The sequence below is a fragment of the Schistocerca serialis genome, chromosome 3 (genome assembly GCF_023864345.2).
Source record: "Schistocerca serialis cubense isolate TAMUIC-IGC-003099 chromosome 3, iqSchSeri2.2, whole genome shotgun sequence".
Classification (NCBI taxonomy): Eukaryota; Metazoa; Arthropoda; class Insecta; order Orthoptera; family Acrididae; genus Schistocerca; species Schistocerca serialis.
This window is the reverse complement of record NC_064640.1, coordinates 654,753,818-654,776,070: the sequence shown is the minus strand read 5'-3', so window position 1 is coordinate 654,776,070 and position 22,253 is coordinate 654,753,818. Positions and strand designations below refer to the sequence as shown.

Genomic DNA, 22,253 nt, shown 5'->3' with positions numbered 1-22,253 from the left:
ACATAATAACCACACCCAGACCCCCCACATCGTGCCGCCCACGTCGACTCACGCCGGACAGACTCGCAGCAGCAAAGGCAGAGTTTGAGGCCATGCTGCGGCAAGGCATCGTGCGACCATCGAGCAGCCCATGGTCATCGGCGTTGCATTTAGTGCCCAAGAAAGACAATTCGTGGCGCCCGTGTGGGGACTATCGCGCCCTTAATTCGCGAACGGTGCCGGACCGCTACCCAGTCCCACACCTTCAGGACTTCAGCTACGCCTTGGCGGGCTGCGCAGTGTTCAGCAAGATTGACTGCGCAAAGGTGTACACCCAAATTCCGGTGGCGCCCGAAGACATCGAAAAAACAGCCATCATAACGCCCTTTGGGCTTTTCGAAAGCCTGTTTATGACTTTCGGTCTTCGGAATGCTGCCCAGACTTGGCAGCGGTTCCTGGACGGCGTCTTGCGAGGCTTGCCATTTTGCTTCGCGTACCTCGACGACATCTTGGTGTATTCCAAGTCGCCCGAACTCCACCGCCGCCACTTAACGACCATCTTTCAGCACCTGAGTGAAGCCGACATCGTCATTAACCCCGCTAAATGCGAGTTCGGCGTGACGGAAATTGAGTTCCTCGGCCATTTAATTACGCCCACCGGATCGACACCGCTACCGGAGAAAGTTAAGGCAATACAGAACATGCCACGTCCGCAGACGCACAAAGAATTACGACGCTACCTCGGCATGTTGAACTTTTATCGTCGACACCTGCCCAACGCCGCAGCAGTGCAAGAGCCACTGACTAAGGCGTTAGAAGGTCCTACCTCAAAAGGAAAGACCCTCGTGAATTGGACAGACGCAATGGAGCAGAGCTTCACGGACTCAAAAAGGAATCTCGTGGAAGCGACGCTGCTCGCGCACCCGGTACATGACGCGGACTTAGGTGTAGTCGTGGACGCCAGCCAGGCCGCCATCGGCGCGGCGTTACAACAGCGCGTCGGCGGGAGTTGGCAGCCTCTCGGTTTTTTCTCTCAAAAGCTTTCCGATTCGCAACGTGCTTGGAGCGCTTATGACCGAGAGTTGCTTGCGGTGTACGCGGCGGTGAAATACTTCCGACCGTCCATAGAAGCCCGACAGTTCATCATTTTCACCGATCACAAACCCATTACCCACGCGTTCGAGAACAACCACACTAAGTGTTCACCGCGCCAACTCCAGCAGTTAGAGTACGTGTCGCAATTCACGACTGACATTCGACACATTTCGGGGATAGACAATATCGTCGCCGATTGTTTGTCCTGAGCGTGTGCCGTTATTTCACCCCCTGTGAACTTTGAGGACGTGGCCCAAGTACAGGAGAGTGACGAAGAACTGCACCGCTTCCGTCACGACACTTCCAGCGGCCTGCAACTGGAGCTGGTGCCTGTCCCCGGCTCCGCACGGAAGATTTGGTGTGACACCTCAACCGGCACGCACCGACCGTTCCTCCCAGGGAAATTCCGGCGCAGTGCCTTCGACCGTGTCCACGGACTGTCACACCCCGGCATCAACACCACTGCGACGCTCGTGGCTGCGCGTTTCGTCTGGCCCGGGCTTCGGAAGGACTGTCGCAAATGGGCGCGGGGTCACCAGTGAAGCGGGAACGTGTTGTATCCCCGCTTACAGTCGCTCATGTGCAGTGAACCGGCATTTATCGCCGCGCCCACGCACTATGCTCATGGGAGAGGCTTTGTGGCAATAAATGACTAAAGCGGTTTCTGGACAGGACACATTTATTTTTCCTGCCGTTACAATAAATGACAAATAATATACTTCGCTGATGTCCGTCTATATAGGGGCGTTGCACTGGCGGCACGGCTCGGTCACCGATCCCGGAGGGTGTACACTCCAGTGACGAGCCGTGGCGCGACCGCGTGGACCGAGCGAGACAAAAGGCCGCGTCACTGAATGTTCTGCTCTTGGCGCGACCGGAGGCGCCGTAACGTCCGCGAAGAAGCGAAAGACAATTTAACGGCGACTGCGTTTACGACCGCGCGTACGCATTTACGGCGGAGTCACGTTGACTCGACGCACGTGGTCCGCGGCGGAAGAACTGGGGAGACGTGTGTCGCGTCGCGTCGTCTAGCTCACACTGGTGGCAGCTTTGTTCCCGTGCGGTCCGGTGTGCGACGCACCGTTGCCGAAATTCCGCATAACAGTACAGCTGCCCCTACTTGTGTCGGCAGTGCCGTAGTTCAGTCCTTCGTGCGTTGGACGGTGCTGCCGCCACACCATCATCGTTTAATCATACAGTAAAGCTGCATGTCCTCGGGAAAAATTATGGCTGTAGTTTCCCCTCGCTTTCAGCCGTTCGCAGTACCAGCACAGCAAGGCAGTTTTGGTTAATGTTACAAGGCCAGATCAGTCAATCATCCAGACTGTTGCCCCTGCAACTACTGAAAAGGCTGCTGCCCCTCTTCAGGAACCACATGTTTGTCTGGCCTCTCAACAGATACCCCTCCGTTGTGGTTGCACCTACGGTACGGCCATGTGTATTGCTGAGGCACGCAAGCCTCCCCACGAACGGCAAGGTCCATGGTTCATGGGGAGGAGTGCTATCATGTCTTTTTTAAACCATTACATCCAAAAATGGAAGCTGCCCATCACTTTTGATCTCCACAGTAAATTTAATACTGGGCTGATGACAGCTGAAGGAGTCCAAATATCAGTTTAGAAAATTCCATAAATGGTACCAGGCAAAAAATGTGTAGTAAACTTATCTTCAGAAGCACACAGGTTATAAAGCCAATGTCCTTAATGCCCTACTTCAAAATCCTACCCCTCACCAACCCATCATTTCATTAAAAAATATTTCCATTAAATGAAAAAGACATGCATGTCAACACTGACTGCAAAGATTCACCAAATCTTTATTCAGTTTTTCACTTATTAAATTCAGTGACTCTTCAACAGGGTTGAAATCTTTGAGACTGAATCCTTTAGATTTACTCATGAGTTTTGATGTGTTACCTCACAACATAGAAATTCACAAATAAATCTGAATGATGCAGCCTCAAAGATTTCAACCATTGAATAAAATCCACATAATTGGAGTTACGGTTTTCACCCTTGCCAACAAGTGGGTGAAGAACAGATGTGAAGTACTTTGCCAGGTTGTAAGTGGGTGCACCCAAATTACTAACTACAGGGATAAAGGTAACATTACCTTATGTCTCTTTTGCAAACCACACAACCTTGGCAGAATGGTAGTAGCAGCATGAAGCTCCTTGCACAAATCTTCCAACAACATGCTCATTTTGAAAGTGAAAGAGTCTTGCATTTAATCCTTTCTGTGGGGCTGCTGCATAATCTTCTGTGAGTCGGGTCACTGGATAGTGAATCTATTTCTAGGATATAATCAGCCTGTGTCAAAACAAACATGGCTCTCCCTTGTCAGCTGGTAGAACTACTTCTTCATCATAATTCCTAAACTCAGCTGAGTATCTGTCAGACCAACAGTGAGGCGGCTCCTTACGTTCCTGCAGCAGATCAGGCAACCAAACCATTCGTTATATATTTTTAATAGCTTCAAACCAGAGCAACTTATTTTTGATTATCTGTGTGGCTACTAGTTTAATTCATAAATTTATTGCACATCTGAGTGCTTGCTAGGCACAGAATTTCATTTTAATAGAAGTCTATAGTAAGGCACCGCGGCTTGTGTCGACTCTTGTATCACACAGGCAGTCTTTTGTTTTGGTTAGAACAGTTCAGTGTCAGTTAGACAGTGAGTGAGACAGCTCCTTACATTCTTGCAGCAGATCAGGTGAGTATGCCATTCGTTTGTTAAATATTTTTATGAGCTTCAAACAGGAATGACTTATTGTCAGTTATTTGTTTGTTTACTGCCTAGAATATATTTATGCTGTCTTTTCTATGGATAGGAACTGTGATTGCTGTGTTTCACTCAGCTCCAGTTGGTATTGGCTGCAGGGGTTCTGGATGTGCAGATCTAAGGGACATCCAGCATGGCCCATGTGTCCCCCAATCAATCCGCTATTGTGGCCACTCCGGATCCTGCACTGAGGTTGACACCTCACCTGTGGGCAAGAGGAAGGTCATTGAAAGGCTGGCAGTGAAAGGCTTTCTGTGGGGCCAATCAGAGGGCCTTCCCAGTTTGTCTGACAAACAGATTTCAGGTACTACCTATGGTTGCCAAAGACCCTGAGCCAGATGCAGTCACTCGCCCTATTACAGAGAAAGCCTCTCAGTCCGCAAGGTCTGGGCAGTCACTGAGGGTGGGATTATTGGTAGTTGGGAGCTCCAATGTTGAGTGTGTAATGTGGCCCTTTGGGGATATGGAAATTAGGTTGTCAGGCAACTTGATTAATAGAGACAAGGGTTTTCCTCTTAGCAGGATGTGGGACTCTGGACTATCCCACATCAAAGACAACATTCTTCAGTGTGGCTGACCAAGATGTTTGAAAACAGTCTCTGGGAGTGTTATATTATTAGCAATGGTGTCAAAAATCCAATATCAGCCCATCAGTTTGAGGATTTTTTGTTCAATGAGCTACTTAACCTTTGTAGCAGTCATCATAGTCATACAAGCTATCACGCTGCCAATAATGACATGGTGGAGCACATGCATCACTCTCTAAAATCTCTTCTCATGTGCCACAAAGATACCTGGATCAATTTATCGCCATGGGCTATGCTAGGCCTACAAACAGCTGTAAAGGATGATTTGTCTTTCTTGTTGGTGCAATTGGTATTCGGTAAACTGCTATGTGTCCTGGTGACTTTATCATGCAAACTCTCCCAACCACTTGGCTGTCCTGTGACCACACAGGTTTTCTATGAAAACTTGAGTTGCTCATACAAGAACTTTGCCCACATAACCCTCAACACAATGAACAACACTGTCCTTTTATTTTCACATTTGAAAACCACAACATGTTTGGCTGTGTGATGACACTTAATGTGTGCCTTCTACTCCTCCAAATTCTGGCCTATATCAAGTAACAACAAGGATAATGAACAACTTTGTCACTGGCAATGGTGGTGTGAATGAAACTGTGTCCATTGAGCAACTTAAACCAGCTTTCCTTGATAGTTCGATGAATGAGCGTGAGAGCAGTTATGTGGTATTAACACCAGTACGAAAACAACATGCAATGGCCACACCCCCTCCACTCTGCAGCCAGCAACACCTGTGTAAGGTACAGCATAGTTTCCTGCCTCAGCTCACACTTCTCCCATATTGATTCGTACAGCCAGACTGCTCACATGCAAGTACCTGGATGTTCCCGGCATGCCACGCTCTCATGTGGACATAAAGCAGCAGGACAATTTTGCCTAGCTGACTGAGATTTCTACCAATATTTTTGCACTCTCTGTTGGTTGCCCCCTTCTACCACCCTCAACTCATTCTGAATTGGCCCAGCCATGTCCCCACTTCAGCAGGCTGCCACAGGAATATGTTGGTCACCTCCTCCAAAGTCCTCAGGGTGGGCAGAAGAAAGTTGAGGCACAATGTGCCATTTTTTCTAGTTGTAGCCTCTACAGCTTTCCATGGAGGTGGGGAGCTGCTGTGGCAACCTTGAATACTGACTGAGCAAAGTGCATTGTGCAGTGTGGTGTAAGGTAATAATTTTACCTTCCTGGTGTCTGTTACCTTTTTGTGTTTTTAATGTGCTTATGTTACCGGTGTCACACAGCAGCTACAGAGGGTGTTGTGTGCCTGTGATGGAGACACCTCAGGCTAGCCATGGTGTACGCAATGTATCACTTACCATAAAATTGGATTGGTAGCACTAGCCAGCACAACATGAGTGCTAGTGACTAGAAAACCATTGACAGTTTGTTGAGCACAGTCATCAACATGGAAAGAGAGTAATTCCTCCTGATCAAAAACTGAGTCCTTACCGGCTCTGGAAGATAGGAGAGCAGATCAGCATTTGCATGTTTAGCCATGGGGTAGAAGTGAATCTCATAGTTGTACCGAGAGAGTAACAGCACTCAATGTTAAAGGTAATGTGCTGCTTTGTCTGGCAATGATGCTGAGGGGTTAAACAGAGAAACTAACAGCTTGTGGTCCATGATAAGATGGAATTTTACACCATACAGGAAAACATAAAACTTCTTTGAGGTATACACAATGGTCAGGGCTTCTTTCTCTACTTCTGAATAACCAGTTTTATCCAAATTAAGCACCTTCAATGCATACACAATAGGTCACTTGCAGCCATCAGAATATTTATGAACTAACATCACTCCCAGCCCATGTTGGGATGCATCTGTTACTAACACTAAATATTGACCCAGTTGGTAGGGTATAAGGCAAGGTGCAGGTTGTAACATAGACTTCAGTTTGGAAAATGATGTTTCATACAACTGTAACCAGTGGAAAGATGTTCCCTTGCACAGCAAGGCATGTAATGAATGTGCAACTGAGGCAACCCCACAAAAACTAATGGAAAATGGAAATGCCATGTGGCTAGGCCCTCCCGTTGGGTAGACCGTTCACCTGGTGCAAATCTTTTGAGGTGACTCCACTTCAGTGACTTGCATATCAATGGGGATGAAATGATGATGATATGGACAACACAACACTCAGTCCCTGAGTGGAAAAAATCCCCAACCCAGCCGGGAATCAAACCTGGTCTGTTAGGTATGACATTCCGTCACGCTGACCACTCAGCTACCAGGGGCACACACAAAAACTGATGTTAATAAGCAAGCTTACCTAAAAAAAACTGGAGTTCTGTGACCAATGTAGAATGTAGAAGAGCCACAATGGAAGAGACATTCTGAAGAAGAGGTTTCATGCTAGTGACCTCGAACCCAAGATAAACAATAGAAAGCTGAAAGAAGTAGCACTTTTCCAAATTGCATTTTGACCCAGAGGCCTGTAACACTGAAAAGAGCATACATAAGTTGTTGAGATGTTCAGCAGTGGAGGAGCCGAAGACCACAATATCATCAAGATAGCTGGCACAGTCAGGCACAGACCTCGTAAGTTGTTTGAGAAACTGTTGAAAAATCACTGGGGCACTGGCCACGCCAAATGGTAACCACAAGTATTGATACAAGCCAAAAGGTGTGTTAATGACCAAGAGCCATTGAGAGTCTGCATCAATGGGAAGCTGAAAATGTGCATCAGAGAGGTCAATCTTGAAAAAATACTGACCACCAGCAAGCTTAGTGAAAGGTTCATCAGGGCATGCCAAGGGGTAAATGCCAATGATAGAAACTTTGAAATCACAATAAAGGTGTAGCCATCCCGATGGCTTCCTGACGATGACTAAGGGGGTAGCCCATTCACTGGATGCAATTAGCTGGATGACTCTGGAGGCTGTGAGGCAGACAAGCTCTGCCTTCACTTGGTCATAGAGCACCATCGGCACCGGGTGAGCTGAAAGAAACAGGGTCTGGCTGAAGGTTTCATGGTGATGTGGGCTTTGAAATTAGTGGCACCAACCTTTGAAATAACCACAAAAGTGTAACCATCATGACAGCTTCCTGACAATGTCTAAGGTGGTAGCCCATTCACTGGATGCAATCAGTTGGACGACTCTCGAGGCTGTGAGGCAGACAAGCTCTGCCTTCACTTGGTCATACACTACCATTGGCACTGGGTGAGCTGGAAGAAACAGGGTCTGGCTGAAGGTTTCATGGTGATGTGGGCTTTGAAATTAGTGGCACTACCCAAGCCCGCAGGGCTGCAAGGAGTTGGGCCAGCCTTTATGATGTTTTGCTCAAACACAGACTGCTGCCACCATATTTCCCCTTGTGAACCGTTGGACAAATGGCAGGGGTAAGTGAGTTGAAATTCTGCAATCTCACACCACGATTCAATTTGAGTACCCACAGCCCTTGAAGCCTCAAATTATTGTGCAATAGTCAGAACATTGGAGAAGGAGGGGTTTTCACATTGAAGGGCCCGTTCACGAACCATACAATCAGGGCCCAACCAAATGACAAACCATTTGGTCGGCACACAATTGCTTATGTACATCAGTGACAAAGTGACAATGATGGCTTAAACCGTGGAGATCAGCTGCCCAAGTCTTATAGGAATGTTCTGGTTTCTTGTGGCACCTACAGAACTCAACTCAAACAACAATAACGTGTGTCTGTTTACAGTAGTATTTTGAAAGAAAGTCACATGTTATCAAAAGAGGGTGAAGATGGATGCTACAGGAGGGGTAGTTGGCTAAAGAGTTGACACATGTGAGGCAATGACCAAGATGAAAAAAAAGCAAGGCATAAGGTAACATCAGTCAACCCACACACAGGAAAATTTTGCCACAACCATTTTTCGTAGGCTTCCCGTTTTTCAACAGATTCATCGTAAGTCAGAAACAGCAGGAAATAAACAACCAGGGTAGCGACAGGTAAAACAGAAGATGCAAGGGACAATGTAGGAGGTGATGTAGACTTAGACAGCCCCAAACTGCCCAAAACAGAGCCAAGCATTTGCAATATCTGGGTTTTATTGTGTTGCACTGTGGAAAACGCCTTCTGCTGTTGACTGAGATGCACCAATGCCATAGTAAGAATCCCTTGCTGATCAACCAACTGGCATAAAAACTCATCAATAGCACTATCAGATATCATAAACGCAATGGAGTATCAACCAGAGATTGAAAAATGTGGGGAGGACAATTCCATCCTCATCGCCACATGTAACTTGGACACACAACTTTATTAGATTGTAGCATGTATGCCAGTCGCCATAACATACACCTAACACAATAAGATAAGGCAAATGTATGCAAGCAGTAATAATGTGACCACTGACCACGAGCACGGAGCGGCAGGGTTTTAATAGGCTCCCACCCAGGGTGGGCTCTATTGGATGTTCACACTATTGCTCTTTCATATTGCATTCTCACGGATGATAACATACTGCTAATGTGCGTGGCTTTCAAGTGTGCATGCATTACATTAATTGGTCTTTGCATTCTGCAGTTTGAATCAAAGACATTTGTAAAATAACTGAACTGACAAGGAATATAGTTTTAGAGATCATATTTTTATAGTTTCGATAATTTTCTAGATTTGTTATGGACCAGTCTATAAGCATTAGGATTAGAATTCAAAAGTGTTTCAAGGTGGCCAATGTAAATGTCAAAAAATTTCTTTATTTCACACAAGTGAACATTTTAGAAAAAGTAATTTTTTACATACAACACACATATTCACGTAACCCTGAAGTGGATGCACTGTTTTTCATAACATGAGCAAGCACTTGGTGCTGTTTGTAAACATACGAGGGTTGGAACTTTAATAGTGGCAACTATTTATTTACAGCTTGTACAAAATACATACATGTTCCAAAGTTATACTGACCTTCAAAGTAGTCACCAGCTTTGTGTATAAACCATTGCCAGTGATGTGGAAGTCATAGGATACTCTTAGCAGTGCCAGTTGTGTTGACAGTTCGAGCGGACCTGTCTATTGCCTGAAGAATTTGTAGCAGTTCTGAAGCGAATGCCATGAAGTGTCTCCTTCAGTTTAGAAATCAAGTTGAACTCATGAGGACTTAAGTCAGGGGAGTGCAGTAGGTGGTTGATGCAGTAGGTGGTTGATGCAGTAGATGGTATAGCACTTAGCAGCCCCATCAGTCAAACGAATCAGTAACAGTTTGCACTGTACATGCTTGATCATTGTCCTGCAAAATGATGGTCAGGTCCTGCAGAAAGCATCATCACTTCTGTCTCTATGCTGTTCATTTTTGGAACACAACCTACAACCAGCTTAGAGACAGAAGTGATGACACTTTCTGCAGGACCTGACCCTCATTTTGCAGGACAATGCTCAAGCACATACAGCGCAAGCTGTTACTGATCTGTTTGACTGATGGGGCTGCTACGTGCTATACCACCCACTGCACTCCCCTGACTTAAGCCCTCATAAGTTCAACTCGATTTCTAAACTGAAGAAAACACTTCACGGCATTCACTTCAGAACTGCTACAAATTCATTGGGAAACACACCAATGCTGCTCGAACTGTCAACACAACTAGCATTGCTAGGAGTATCCTACAACTTCCATATTGCTGGTAATGGATTGTACACAGTGCTGGTGACTACTTTGAAGGTCAGAAAAACTTTGAAACACGTATCTGTTTTGTATGAGCTGTAAATAAATACTTGTAAATTATAGATTGCGCTCATCAGTTGCCATTTTTAAATTTTATTGTGCAGCTCTAGATTTAGGCTAGAAGACAGCCATTCTCAATGCACTATTATTTTCACTCAATGCATGTAATTCCCTGTTGGTCGGGCTACATCCACAGTTCATTGAATACTTGTGGCTTCCGTCCAAAATCTAGATCTGCACAATAAAATTTAAAAAGGACAACTGATTGCTGCAATCTATAATTTACAAGTCAATATAACAGCTGCTGAGTGCAACAGCTACCTGATGTAAATAAATAGTTGCCACTATTAAAATTCCAACCCTCTTATAAAGTGTAGCTGTATTTATGTCACCAATGTCAATATGCATGAGCAAAATCACAGTCAAATCTTATTTAATTCAACAACATTAAAATAAATTTACATTATACGAGCTAGCACTGTTTAATTAAACAATAATAAAATAAAGTTTCACAGTATCACTCTTTTGTTACATGCGAGTGTCACTTTAAGAAATGACCTTCTTGGAGCATTAAACACCACAGTAACTTCAGATCCCAGCCAATTGCTTATTCAGTTACTAATTAACTTGTAGACAACTGCCTCATTATGGGCTTGTTATTACATGGATTGTAAACTTTTTCTTGCATAGCTTGCTATTTAATTCATGTTACTGCTGCACACTTGGACGGGAGACAACACAACTTATCACCACATTAGTTGATGCACTAATGAAGGAATAGGTATGGGCCCACAATTGTGAAATGATAATGGAATGGTAAAATACATTTTTTTTTCTTTTTTTTTTTTGTGCACTTTATACATAGGCATGCCTGACCTGCTCAAGGGTTAACGTAAAAGTTCTTTGTTCTTTATTAGGTTTCTGAACCTTGGGTACTTATTACTTCCTCCTTCTTTCTATTTTCTGCAATTTTCTTTCTGCTACTTCTTTCTTAAATATAGGCACTTTGTGTTTTTCTGTGTCACGTAAACATTTCTCTTCCCTGACTTCTATTTTCACTTTTATATTTGGGTAGCCTAGCTCATCACCTACATCTTTTCCCTCAGCATTTAAAAAAATGAATTATTTTCAGTTTCTTTAAAATTTATATCTTCCAATTAATCCTTTTCAAGAAATTCCTCACTTTCAGTTTTAAATAGATTAAGAGCAGCCACTCATGACCCTTCCTTTTATCATCTTTTTCTACCATGGGCTGTACACAAAACAAACTACTTGTAGTTCTCCATTTTTATTCAGTCAGTTTTTCAGATCTTTCCACCAGTTTGGATGAAAGATCTTTCTGATTTTAGCAATCATTTCCCAAAATTTTTAATTACTACTGTTTTTCTTATGAGAATCCCACGTTAATCTTAAAAATTTTTCTCCTTTCCTCTCTAATTTCCTCCAGTCTCTCTTCCCAATCCTTAAATGACTAAAGGCTGACCAGTATTAGCAGGCAACATCTGTTTCTCTGAAACATTTTCCCTAGTAACCTCATTTCCTCTTATACCACTACACAAAACTCCATCACCACTGAACTTCATTATATCATCTACATTTATTTCAACATAAGCTTTATCCTCCATTTCAACATCACTTTCCTCACTATTAGTAAAATTATCTCTATTTGCTTCATCATAATCACTCTCAGTATACCTATTCACACCTCCTTCCCCTCACCTTCCCTCCATCTCATTAACATCATATTCTCAGGTCGTTGCTGCCTGCTACTAGTATTCATATAGTCACCTACCTTCTCTTGATATAATCTCCCAGATCAGAACTATTACACTCATTATCTTCCTTCTTTATATTCTTTACTTCACTTTCTGCCCCATTGCAAAACTCAGGTAGAATCCCAACACACATTTCTGTATCTTTTATGTTCAAATTTACTTTCTGAACGATTATTAACTTTCATAGTGTCCCAGAGTTTTACCAAACTCTAATTTGTTCACATGGTAAGTATACCGGCTGTTCTGTTCCCATCTGTTGACATTGAATTTCCCTCTTCCATTCCAGTTTACATTGGAGGTGCTATAGTTATTTATTCTGTTCCCCCAAAACTGTGGACCTGAATTGAGGTGACCTTGAGTTTTCTCTGTTATCTTGCCTCCAATTTGGATGTATTCTGTGTACTGCATCCCAACTTCTATTCCTGTTGTCACCATTTCTACCCCACTGCCTGTCTCTTACATTCCCATTATAGTCACTTGCCCCACTGTTCTGATTTCCAAATATGTGGCTCCCATTATCTCATGTTCCATAGTTTTCCCTATTAAAACCAGATTCAATCCTCCAACATAATTATGTTTTTGGTTAAAGTTCTGTCCAGTATTTCTATCCAGAGCCATTGTCCCATATATCAACATATTTCAAAAATAAGTCAGGAGAATCACATGACCCATGAAGTTGCTCCAGCTGTAACCTTTGAGGTAATCTCCTCTTAACTGCATCAGTCTTTGTCATTTCATCAAAGGCTTTGTCTACATGAACTAATTTCCTTAACTGATTCCAACATAAATCTTGCATAGAGCCATTTCTTTCTCTGTGAATATGACCATTCAAAAATTCACACTTAATTCTAGCCTGTTCCGAGTCTGACCAGAATTTAGTTAAGATTTTTTTTTTTCAAAATCTTGAAATAATGTCCACTGACCAAAGTTAAATTTTGTCCATGACAATGCATCTCCTTCAAGAAACTTTTTGACAACTTTAATTTTTAAATTGTATTGCATACCAGACACATTGTTGTCTTTACAATGTTGTAGAAAGTCAACAGGGTGCAAATTGTCATTAGGACAATTTTTGACTGGTAAGTTGGACCATATAATGCCACCGTGTACACACACATTTTTAGTAACAAAATTTTCTTCAACCTCTATTAACTTTTGATCCAATACATATAAATCATGGTTTATGTTCTTATTACATTTTCTATCTTTTTATTTAATTTAGATAATTGTCTCACTGTTTCAGTATTTGAATGACTAAATTTATCTTCTACAGTTTTCTGTATTGTCTGTAGCTATTCAATAGTCTCCATCTGATTATTATCTTGAATTAATGAATTTCTAATGCTATTAATCAATTTTCAATAGCGTCTACTCTTGCATCCATATTTTTTAAAATAGCCCCCATCTCTTTTTTAAAGTCTATAATTTGGTTAGATAATTCTGATTTCACAGAATTGGTATTTGTTTTAATTGAAGATTCTATTTTCCTCATTATTGATCTTAAAATTCACTGTTTGACTACACTGAAGATTCCAAGTCCTCTTTTAAAGAGACTTTATTTGAATTCCTTGACGATTCAGATTTGCTAACTTTGAGCCCAATTCTCCCATTTTTTTCTAACACAGATCTCAACAATTCATTCGATTCTGATCTTTTATCCACCTATACATCACTTGAATCATCAAAAATATCGTGCCTTGCATCTACCACCACTCCTTCTACACCATTTTTCCCTTTGATGTTAGCACTCATATTGGTCATTTTAGAAAAACTTCACCCCAGAGTGTTACAATTGTAATAATTCTTGAATACTGAGCTTGTAATTATTGCTTCTGTATCCTTGTGCAAAGATCATGAGATTTATTTTAATTGCTTTTATTTACTTGTGGCTTGTGTAGGCATAAAGTTCTTTTGCAGCTTTCAAATCCAAATCAGTGTTCCTTCAGTATCCAGATTCCATGTTTCTTCATAGCATATTGCTTACATAACATTCATCAGTGAAGTGTGGTTTTCTGTGGCACTTCTCTGTAATGCAAAAACTATTAATACTTCAGCCAAAGCAGCACATAATCCCAGTGGCAGCTCCTACTTATGACGCTACTCCCTTGCTTTAGCAATAAGAAATTTGTGTTTATAATTCACACTGACATTACATAAAAATATTTACTGTTTAGCAAGCGAAGGATATTCAAGTGCAAGAAAGGTGACATCGAACAATTTTTAAAAAACTCATTCAGCCTTCTAAGAAGGTGTCAGCGTCCAGAGACGTTCAGATGTTGTGTAATGCCACATTCGAGGTCCAGGGTATTAAATGGCATGGCACATAGTTAATAGTTATGCTGTCAGAAATTGTGGTTTATTTATCACGTCACTTGAAATTTAGCACACCGTTTCACATTTCCACATGAAAATCTCAACACATAAAACACAGAACTCTTTTCATTGTCAATCTCCTGCAAACACTGCAAAGAGCTTTACAGATGTGAACTTAGTCCACATCAAAAACAGTCTGACACAGTATAAGCTGTTTTATCTTGAGGCTTGTAGAACTTTCAACAAGTCAATACCGTATTAGTGTGATTTCTGTTTTTAGATTATTCATCAAATTTAGTTTAGTGAGCGTTTCTTGAGAACAGTTAGTTTAGTTAGTTAGTGGCACATGTATTTATGAGAAGATTTTTAGTGATAACAGCTGGTAAGGAAGATTAAAACATTTGCAATATTAAAACTGGAACCTTTTTGTTATCTGTATGTTACAACATCAATTACGTATTGGCTGAATAAATATGCAAATATAAATGGTGACATAAATTTTATCTGCAGTTTAAATAATCTGTTAAAATTATTAGCAGATAATTTAGTTTTGTTTGAACAGGATGTGCTGATGAATTTTTTAAAATTGATCTTCAAAAGGCATATCTGCATAAAGTGAATATATCAATGCATAAACAAAAAATATATTTATGGTAAAATTTATGCTCAAGAATTAGAAACATTTGTTAACATTCACAGTAATAAATAAAAGAAACAAGGCCAAATCTGGCTATAATTTAGGTGTTATCACATACTTCATTAACTGAGAAAATTCTGTCAGACCCTGTTTTATTACAATACCCATCTGATTTACCTTTCTTCAGCAGTTCAGTGGCATTTTTTGTACTTTTACTGGAAGTACTGCTGCTTTCATGGTTACCTACTGTTTCTGGTAGCTGCTCTGTCTCTTCCAATATTTTGGATAAATTGTGGTAGAAGTTGCAGATGTGCTGATGTATTTCTTCATTATGTCAGCTTAATTTTTCTTTCTAACAGTGTGGCACAACTCTATTTCACTCTTACTGATTTGAATTTTTGCTTTATTTTTCCTTAATAGCATACCTTTTGTCTCATTGCTTAACTTTCCGTTAAGCTTAGTGTTTTCCTTTGTTGCAGCTATTTTCATCATAGCTCACATCAGCATGTTCAGTTGCACCACATGACTTGTCTGACAATCTTTCTTGAACTATTTTGTGAGGCTACTACTTTTCTTACTCAGATAATCAATATTCAAAATTATTTTCTTCTCCTTGATCATTTTTTGCCTATCTAGTACACACACAACCCATGGTCATTTACAGTGTTAAAGTCATTTAAAATGGAGACATATTTTTGATAGTCAGTGAGCTTATGGTCTGTTTCATAGTTAGAGCTACTTTTTAGTATGGTGTTTCGTAATGAAAGAGTTCACAGTGTACACATTAACTTCTTCAGGTTAAGGTCCACTCTGGCATTTATATCTCCATTTATAAACCTGAAGTGGCAGTCAGTTCTTTTATCATGCAGGTTCTTTATTTCCTTGTATAAGTGTTCTGTCTCTTTGTCTGAGTAACTAGAGATGGGAGTAAACAAATGTGCTATTTGCATATCATATCACACCAGTTGTGCTACTCTGCTTCAAGTTCCTAGTATAGTCCAAATCTTTGCTGCAGTGATCTGGTTGATAAGAATGTCAGTCCTTAAATGTGGTTCAGTAGCTATGTAGGTGAATGTCAGATTACAAATCAGAAGTCCATGGTTCAACCCTCATTTCTACCAAGCAATGACAGAGAAATCTATCAACATGACAAATGCTCACCTACATTCACTGCAAAGTACTGAATGATACTTCCACTAACATAGTATCCTACTAAATGCATAATGACTCATTGATCTTCCCTGTTTATATTCACGGACTTGGAAGTTGGTATTATAGATTTTGGCTTACAATGACTTTCACGTCATCTTGGTTTTTGATGCACTTTCTGAAACACTACACCAGTTTAAATATCACTAATGTCAGTCAGGGTTCAACTGTAGCCCTTCTGCACTGAACAGCGGCTTTTGCATTTTTGCCACTACCAACAGTGACCACCAGCTACAAAGTTTTGCTTCTCCAATTGCTGATCATCTTGTGTCCTACAACACTTGGTCTAGTCACGTTAATGTGACCACTGCCTGTCTTAGATGGCAGTGTGCAGTAACCATTGACACTCGGCAGGTGGTAGCACTAGCAGTGGAGAGTATATGAAATGTGTCAGGGGATGTGGGAAACTGTGCAGCCACTGCTGTAACATGGAAACAGAGTGATTTATCTGACACCCAAAAGGCATGATCATTGGCTTTCAGGTCAAGGATGGAAGTATTTACAAAACAGCTAAGTTTCTAAACTGTTCATGTACTGCTATTGTTAAGGTATACTGTACATTGCAAAATGGCACTATGCAAAACCAGCACTGAGGCAACTGGTGGTTCACCACGGACCTTAGATGACAGGGTGAGCAACAGCTGCGGAGATGTGTACAGGAGAATAGATGTGCAACTATTGAGCATCTGACTACCCAGATGAACCAAGCGGCTACCAACAGTGTCTCCTCAATGGGTCTCCATGGCAGGCAGCTGTTTAAAGACACCCTTGCTAACTGCTGTTCATTGGAGTCAATGACTGTAATTGGCACACTAATACCACAAGAGGATGTCCACTGAGTGGCAATGGGTAGCCTTTTCAGATGAATCATATTTTATGCTCCATTGGACGGATGGCCAAGCCATGTATGGCGCGAAATGTCTGAAATTAAACATCTTGCAACAATTGTCAAAAGGATCCAGGCCGGAGGAGGGAGCATTATGATCCGGGGAATGTTTTTGTGGCATTCCCTGGGTGATCTTGTCATTCTTGAAGGTACAATGGATCAACACAAGTTGCAACTATCCTTGGGGCCATGTCCACCCCTACAAGCAGTTTGTTTTCTTTAGCATGATGGAATCTATCAGTAGGAAAATGAAACATGTCACACAGCTTGCAGTGTGAGAGTATGGTTCAAAGAGCACCAGAATGAGTTTATGATACTCCCCTGGCCACTAGACTCCCCAAATTTAAACCCAGCCAAGCATCTATGGAACCATCTTGATCAACTGTTCACACCATGGATTGTCAAAAGCTAGCACAGCTGGCTGAGGCACTGGAGTTGGCATGCCTTCACATCCCTGTCGGTACCTGCATGTATTTCAGCAGTCTGTGGCACAAAATCTGGTTATTCAGGCTTTTGACAGGTGCTCACATTAAAGTGACTGGACAGTGTATAATGGGTATATCACTTACAGTATGAGCATGCCTAATGAAGCACTGCTATATTAAAACAAACCTTTGAGTTGAGAACTGCTTTCCCACCAGGTTCTCATGAGTGAAAGAGCACATTTTTTGAGCTTGGATGGGGCAAACATCTAAAAAATGTACCTATCAAAAATGACACATTCCAGATCCAAAACCTTTGCCTAGCCTATTTGAAACAATAAGTCCTCCTTTCACTTATAACATGAAAGTTATTGACAGTATTTTAGAGTAGTAACTTTGAGTAGTAATCTCTTAACATGCATTTTGTCAGGGGTTTCCTCAGAAATGGTGCATAATGTATTACAACCATTTTTGTTTTAAAATTCAATATTGCATCACATGGTGAAGAGCTTTGAACAAATGTCTGGACATTCTATATACACTGACATGCTGTCCACAGTATTTTATGATTTCATGGAAAAACTGTATTAACAGTAGCATTATTCAATTTTCAAAAACGTCCAGAATGTATAGAATTAAGTCTAAACCTGGATTCTTTTCACAATTACAGAGTACCTTCAACAAGCAGCATGCATTCAGTCAACAATCACGAGAGAAGGACACTGTTCTCCTCATTATAAGCGTCTGTTAGATCAGGTTATGGGAGAAAATGAACCAGGGCATCTGTGCTGGTAAGTTGTGAACACACTTACATGTTTCGGCTTCACTCCTATTATGTTTGCTGATCTCTGGTGCTGCTCTTTCTAGAAGAAGAAACATGCAGAATATTCTAAGAAGCATATAAATAATATATAAAATTCTTCAGAAAAAAATCATGTAAAATTAGTTATTCATTAAATGGCACAGTACATGCCTCTCGTTAGAGTACCACCTTTCAGTTTTGTTGAAGTTCATATTTCATGGTATGCATCTAAAAAGATAGGAGGACAGAGACGTTTGGGGGCAATGTGGGTAACACAAAGCAAATCTCTCAAACACATAAAAACATAGTTATTGGTCAAAATATTCTGGGAGTATAGATGCTGCTAAATTATTTCCTTAATGTAATCTCATCTGTACCACCATTGGTAATGTTAACATAATTCATTTAAATATATTAATAATACTCCCATGTTCAGAAAAAAACAAAACACATTGCACAACTAGAGGTGTGACACTGATATTCACAGGACATGTACAATAGTATGTTCTGCAGAAATGATAAGCATTTCAGTCAGCTTGGTTCAGCATGTGTCCTGCTGCTTAGTAGGTACAGGGTCCACCATGGGCCCTGATAACTTGTCCCATGCATGATGAAATCGATGCGTATAAGGTGCTAATAGCATCCTGTGGTGTAGCCCACTAGGCTGAATTCAGCTGCTTACAAAGTTCCACTGTGGTGGTTGGCACTGTGTCACAGTGCTGCACCCATCATTTCACCATATTCCACACATTTTTGACTGGCAACAAGTCTGTGATCTGGCAGGCCAGGGCAAAAGACTGACATCCTGTGACACCAATAAGGTGTGTGTTCATGCAGCAACATGTGGTAGTGCATTGTCTTGGTGAAAAATGGCATCTGGGGTGTTGTGCAGAGAGGATATGGCTACACGTCACACTGGTCACAGTGCCCTGGACATGTACCAACTGTGATTTGTGGCTGTACCCAGTAGCACCCCACACCATAAGGCCTTGAGTTGGTGCTGTATGTATTTTGCAAATGCAGTCACTGTGATGCCATTTCCCCTGTCTGTGGCGAACCAAAATTCGGCCATCATTTTCAAACAAACATAACCTGGATTCACCTGAAAACAGTATCTGATGCCATTTTTGTCCCCAGTGATATTGTTCCATACACCATTGCTGTCTAGCATGTTTCTGCACATTCATCAAAGGTAAGTGGAGAGGTAGACAATGTGCATGTAACCCATGCCATAATAAACAGTGCTGGACTGTCACTCCTGATAGCATACGATTTGTTACACTCTTCCACTATTGTACCAGAGCTGAAGAGGAGACAGATTTGTCCTGCAATTCCACTTGGATGAGGTCTGTCTTCTCAGAAGAGTGGGGGGGGGGGGGGGGGATAGGGGGTCTGGGTAGTGTGACCTGACCCATCTCATCCTGTTCTGTGGCCTTCCATGAACCATTGTGAACACATGGTTGCACTGCCAAAACAATTCATCCCACATGAGCAGCAGTTTCCTGGATGGATGCATCACATTTTCTCATGCCAATAATGTGCCCTCTTTCACACATACTGATTGATGGTATAGTTCATGCATACATCTACAAGGCATCATGCGCACCTGCTTAAGTCACACTGATCCATTACTTTCAGTTTATAGTGACAATGAGAGCTGCTAGTACATTTCACTTGTAGGTGGCATTGCGCCACGATATCAATGTTGGAATTGAACCCACAGGTGTCCTGCTTCAAGTACTAATCATTTCTGCAGAACATACTGATGTACATGTCCTGTGAATAGAATGTCCTATCTCTAGTTGTTCAAGGTGTTCTGTTTTTTTCTGAACATGAGTGTATTATCCATACATGCAAAACTACTTTACCTTCAATTCCATTAATAGCTTCAGATCCTAAGAGTTCTTAATTTATCAACATTTTATATCTTCTCTTAAACCAAAAATGGCATAAACCACTTGAATTAAAGCTCCAAAGTGCTAGGTTCATTAGTAGTATTTTAGACAATTCTGCTTCGAAAAATATGTTACCCACTTCATTATTATTTGTGTTCATAATCAAATACTACAACAGTTACTACATGCAAACACATTAAGCAAAAGATCCCCTTCAAACTTTCTGGCAGATTAAAGCTCTGTGCTGGATTAGGACTCAAGCCCGGAACCTCACCTTTTATGGACAATGTTCTTACTGACTAAGTTAGCCAGTCATAGCTCACAGCGTGCCCCCACAACTTCACTTCTGTCAGTATCTCTCACCTATTTATCAAACTCCACTGACGTTTTCCAGCATAACTTGTGGGACTAGCACTGTTGGAAGGAAGGATATTGTGGTGAAATGGATTAGTCATCATGCAGGGGATTGTTACCAGAATGAATATTTCATTATGTTTTGAAAATTCCTGGCAGATTAAAACCGTGTCCCAGTCCAATCAGATGCCATCTTTGGGCTATACAAGGCCACCACAGCAGGAATTTTGACAGTCAGCTGTTCCTGACAGTGTCAATGGTGGAAATAATTGAAAGCTCGTGGTTTTACCCTGAACTGTCATGACAAGAAGTCTGACAATGTTTTATACAACATTTTTAATCTGTCAGTAAGATTCAGAATAGAGCACACTCTGCTGTAGATTGAAATATCCATTTTAAAAGACCCTGTTCTCATGAGAACTGCTAGTAATCCATTTATATCTTAAAGCTACATATTTCAATAATATGTATCATAATAAAATATGAAAATTTAACATGCTACTTGAAAATTCTGGGTGGAATACTTACAGTGAGATGAGTCAAGATAACTAATCATCACGTAGTAGAAGCATTGAGTGGCAGATAGGCATGTAAACAAGGATGGAAATGTATATAAAGGGCAGTCAAATGAAAATGAGACATGTGGAAAAAAAGTATGTAAACATTTTATTATTTCATACGTAATCAACATAACTGTTAATACATTTATCTCACTGAGAGACAATATGGTCATTGCCTCCATGGAAAAATGTTTGCAGTTGCCTCCAGGACCATGATTGCACTAAGATGTGCACCTCTTAGCCCAAAGCAGATCAACAGCCATTAATGTTTCCTACAGGGCTCCAAAAACACATAAATCACATGGGTGTAGATTGGCACTGTTTGGAGGATGTGTAAAGGCTTTCCAGCAAAACTTCTGCAGTGTAGTCGAAACAACCTTGGCAACATGTGGACTCTGCAACAGAATTATGGCATCTGTCAAAATTCCTAAGTGTTTAGACTTGATGCTCACTTCAGTTCTTACAAAGTGTCCACATGACCAAAATGCATCACAAGATGCCTTCCTGAGGAGAAATTTTTCGTCAATATAATAAATCCAGATTACAAAACTAAATTGATAAGAAGCACATAGAATAAAGATAGAGCAAAATTCTTTGTACTACAGCACATGTAAATAATATTCAGATTATGAGATTTTGGATCTAAGCAGTAATGTCTTCCTGGTACAATATTTCCTCTAGGTGTGTTGTTACTATCATCAGGTGCTATCTAATATATAGAAGTGTCAAGTATTTAACTTCCTACCTCATATTCCTTCAAAATTATTGGTTCAATGCTTATGTTAAAATCCCATCTTTAGTCCATTCCTTCTTACTGGCAACAAGTTACAGATTTTGTGTGTGCAGTGTGTTCTTGTTCAAGGCCTCAGATAATAATGTTTATCATTATCAGACTGACGTCTGTGGCTAATGCCTGGTGTCAAAACTATCATTCTGTCTTCAGTTTCACCCACATACTCTCCAGTTGTTCAGTTTTTGCATATTGTACACATCTTCAACTGTTGCTGTGAGGTAATATCATGCAGTTGTGGTCATATGCATAAAAGTTACATTTAATGACTGTAATCCTGTTTTCTAATCGGTTTATTCCTCATCTTCCATGCATTGTCCTATTTTTCACAACAAAATGTGCTTCAGTTAGAGTTTCTACGAATTATTGTCATGTATACTGTCACTGCAGTGGTAGATTGTTATTGGTTAATTGCTTCTGCTTTTTTGCTGTTGGTTGCTTTGTTTTGAATATTTATGTATGAAATAGGCCATAGTAAGTTTCAATACTATCATATTAACTGTTGTCTTCACCCAATATGCAGAAATTAAGTATTAAAG

General features: G+C 41.1%; 1 protein-coding gene across 1 annotated transcript in view; it reads left to right on the top strand.

Annotated features, from left to right (window-relative positions):
• The window catches only part of LOC126471076 (uncharacterized), a 483,768-nt gene that overhangs the window by 349,456 nt on the left and 112,059 nt on the right, over positions 1 to 22,253 (top strand). Inside the window, exon 6 of the mRNA XM_050099148.1 lies at positions 17,984 to 18,104. Within this exon, the coding sequence (XP_049955105.1) occupies positions 17,984 to 18,104 (121 nt within the window). The remainder of the gene's footprint in view (positions 1 to 17,983; positions 18,105 to 22,253) is intronic.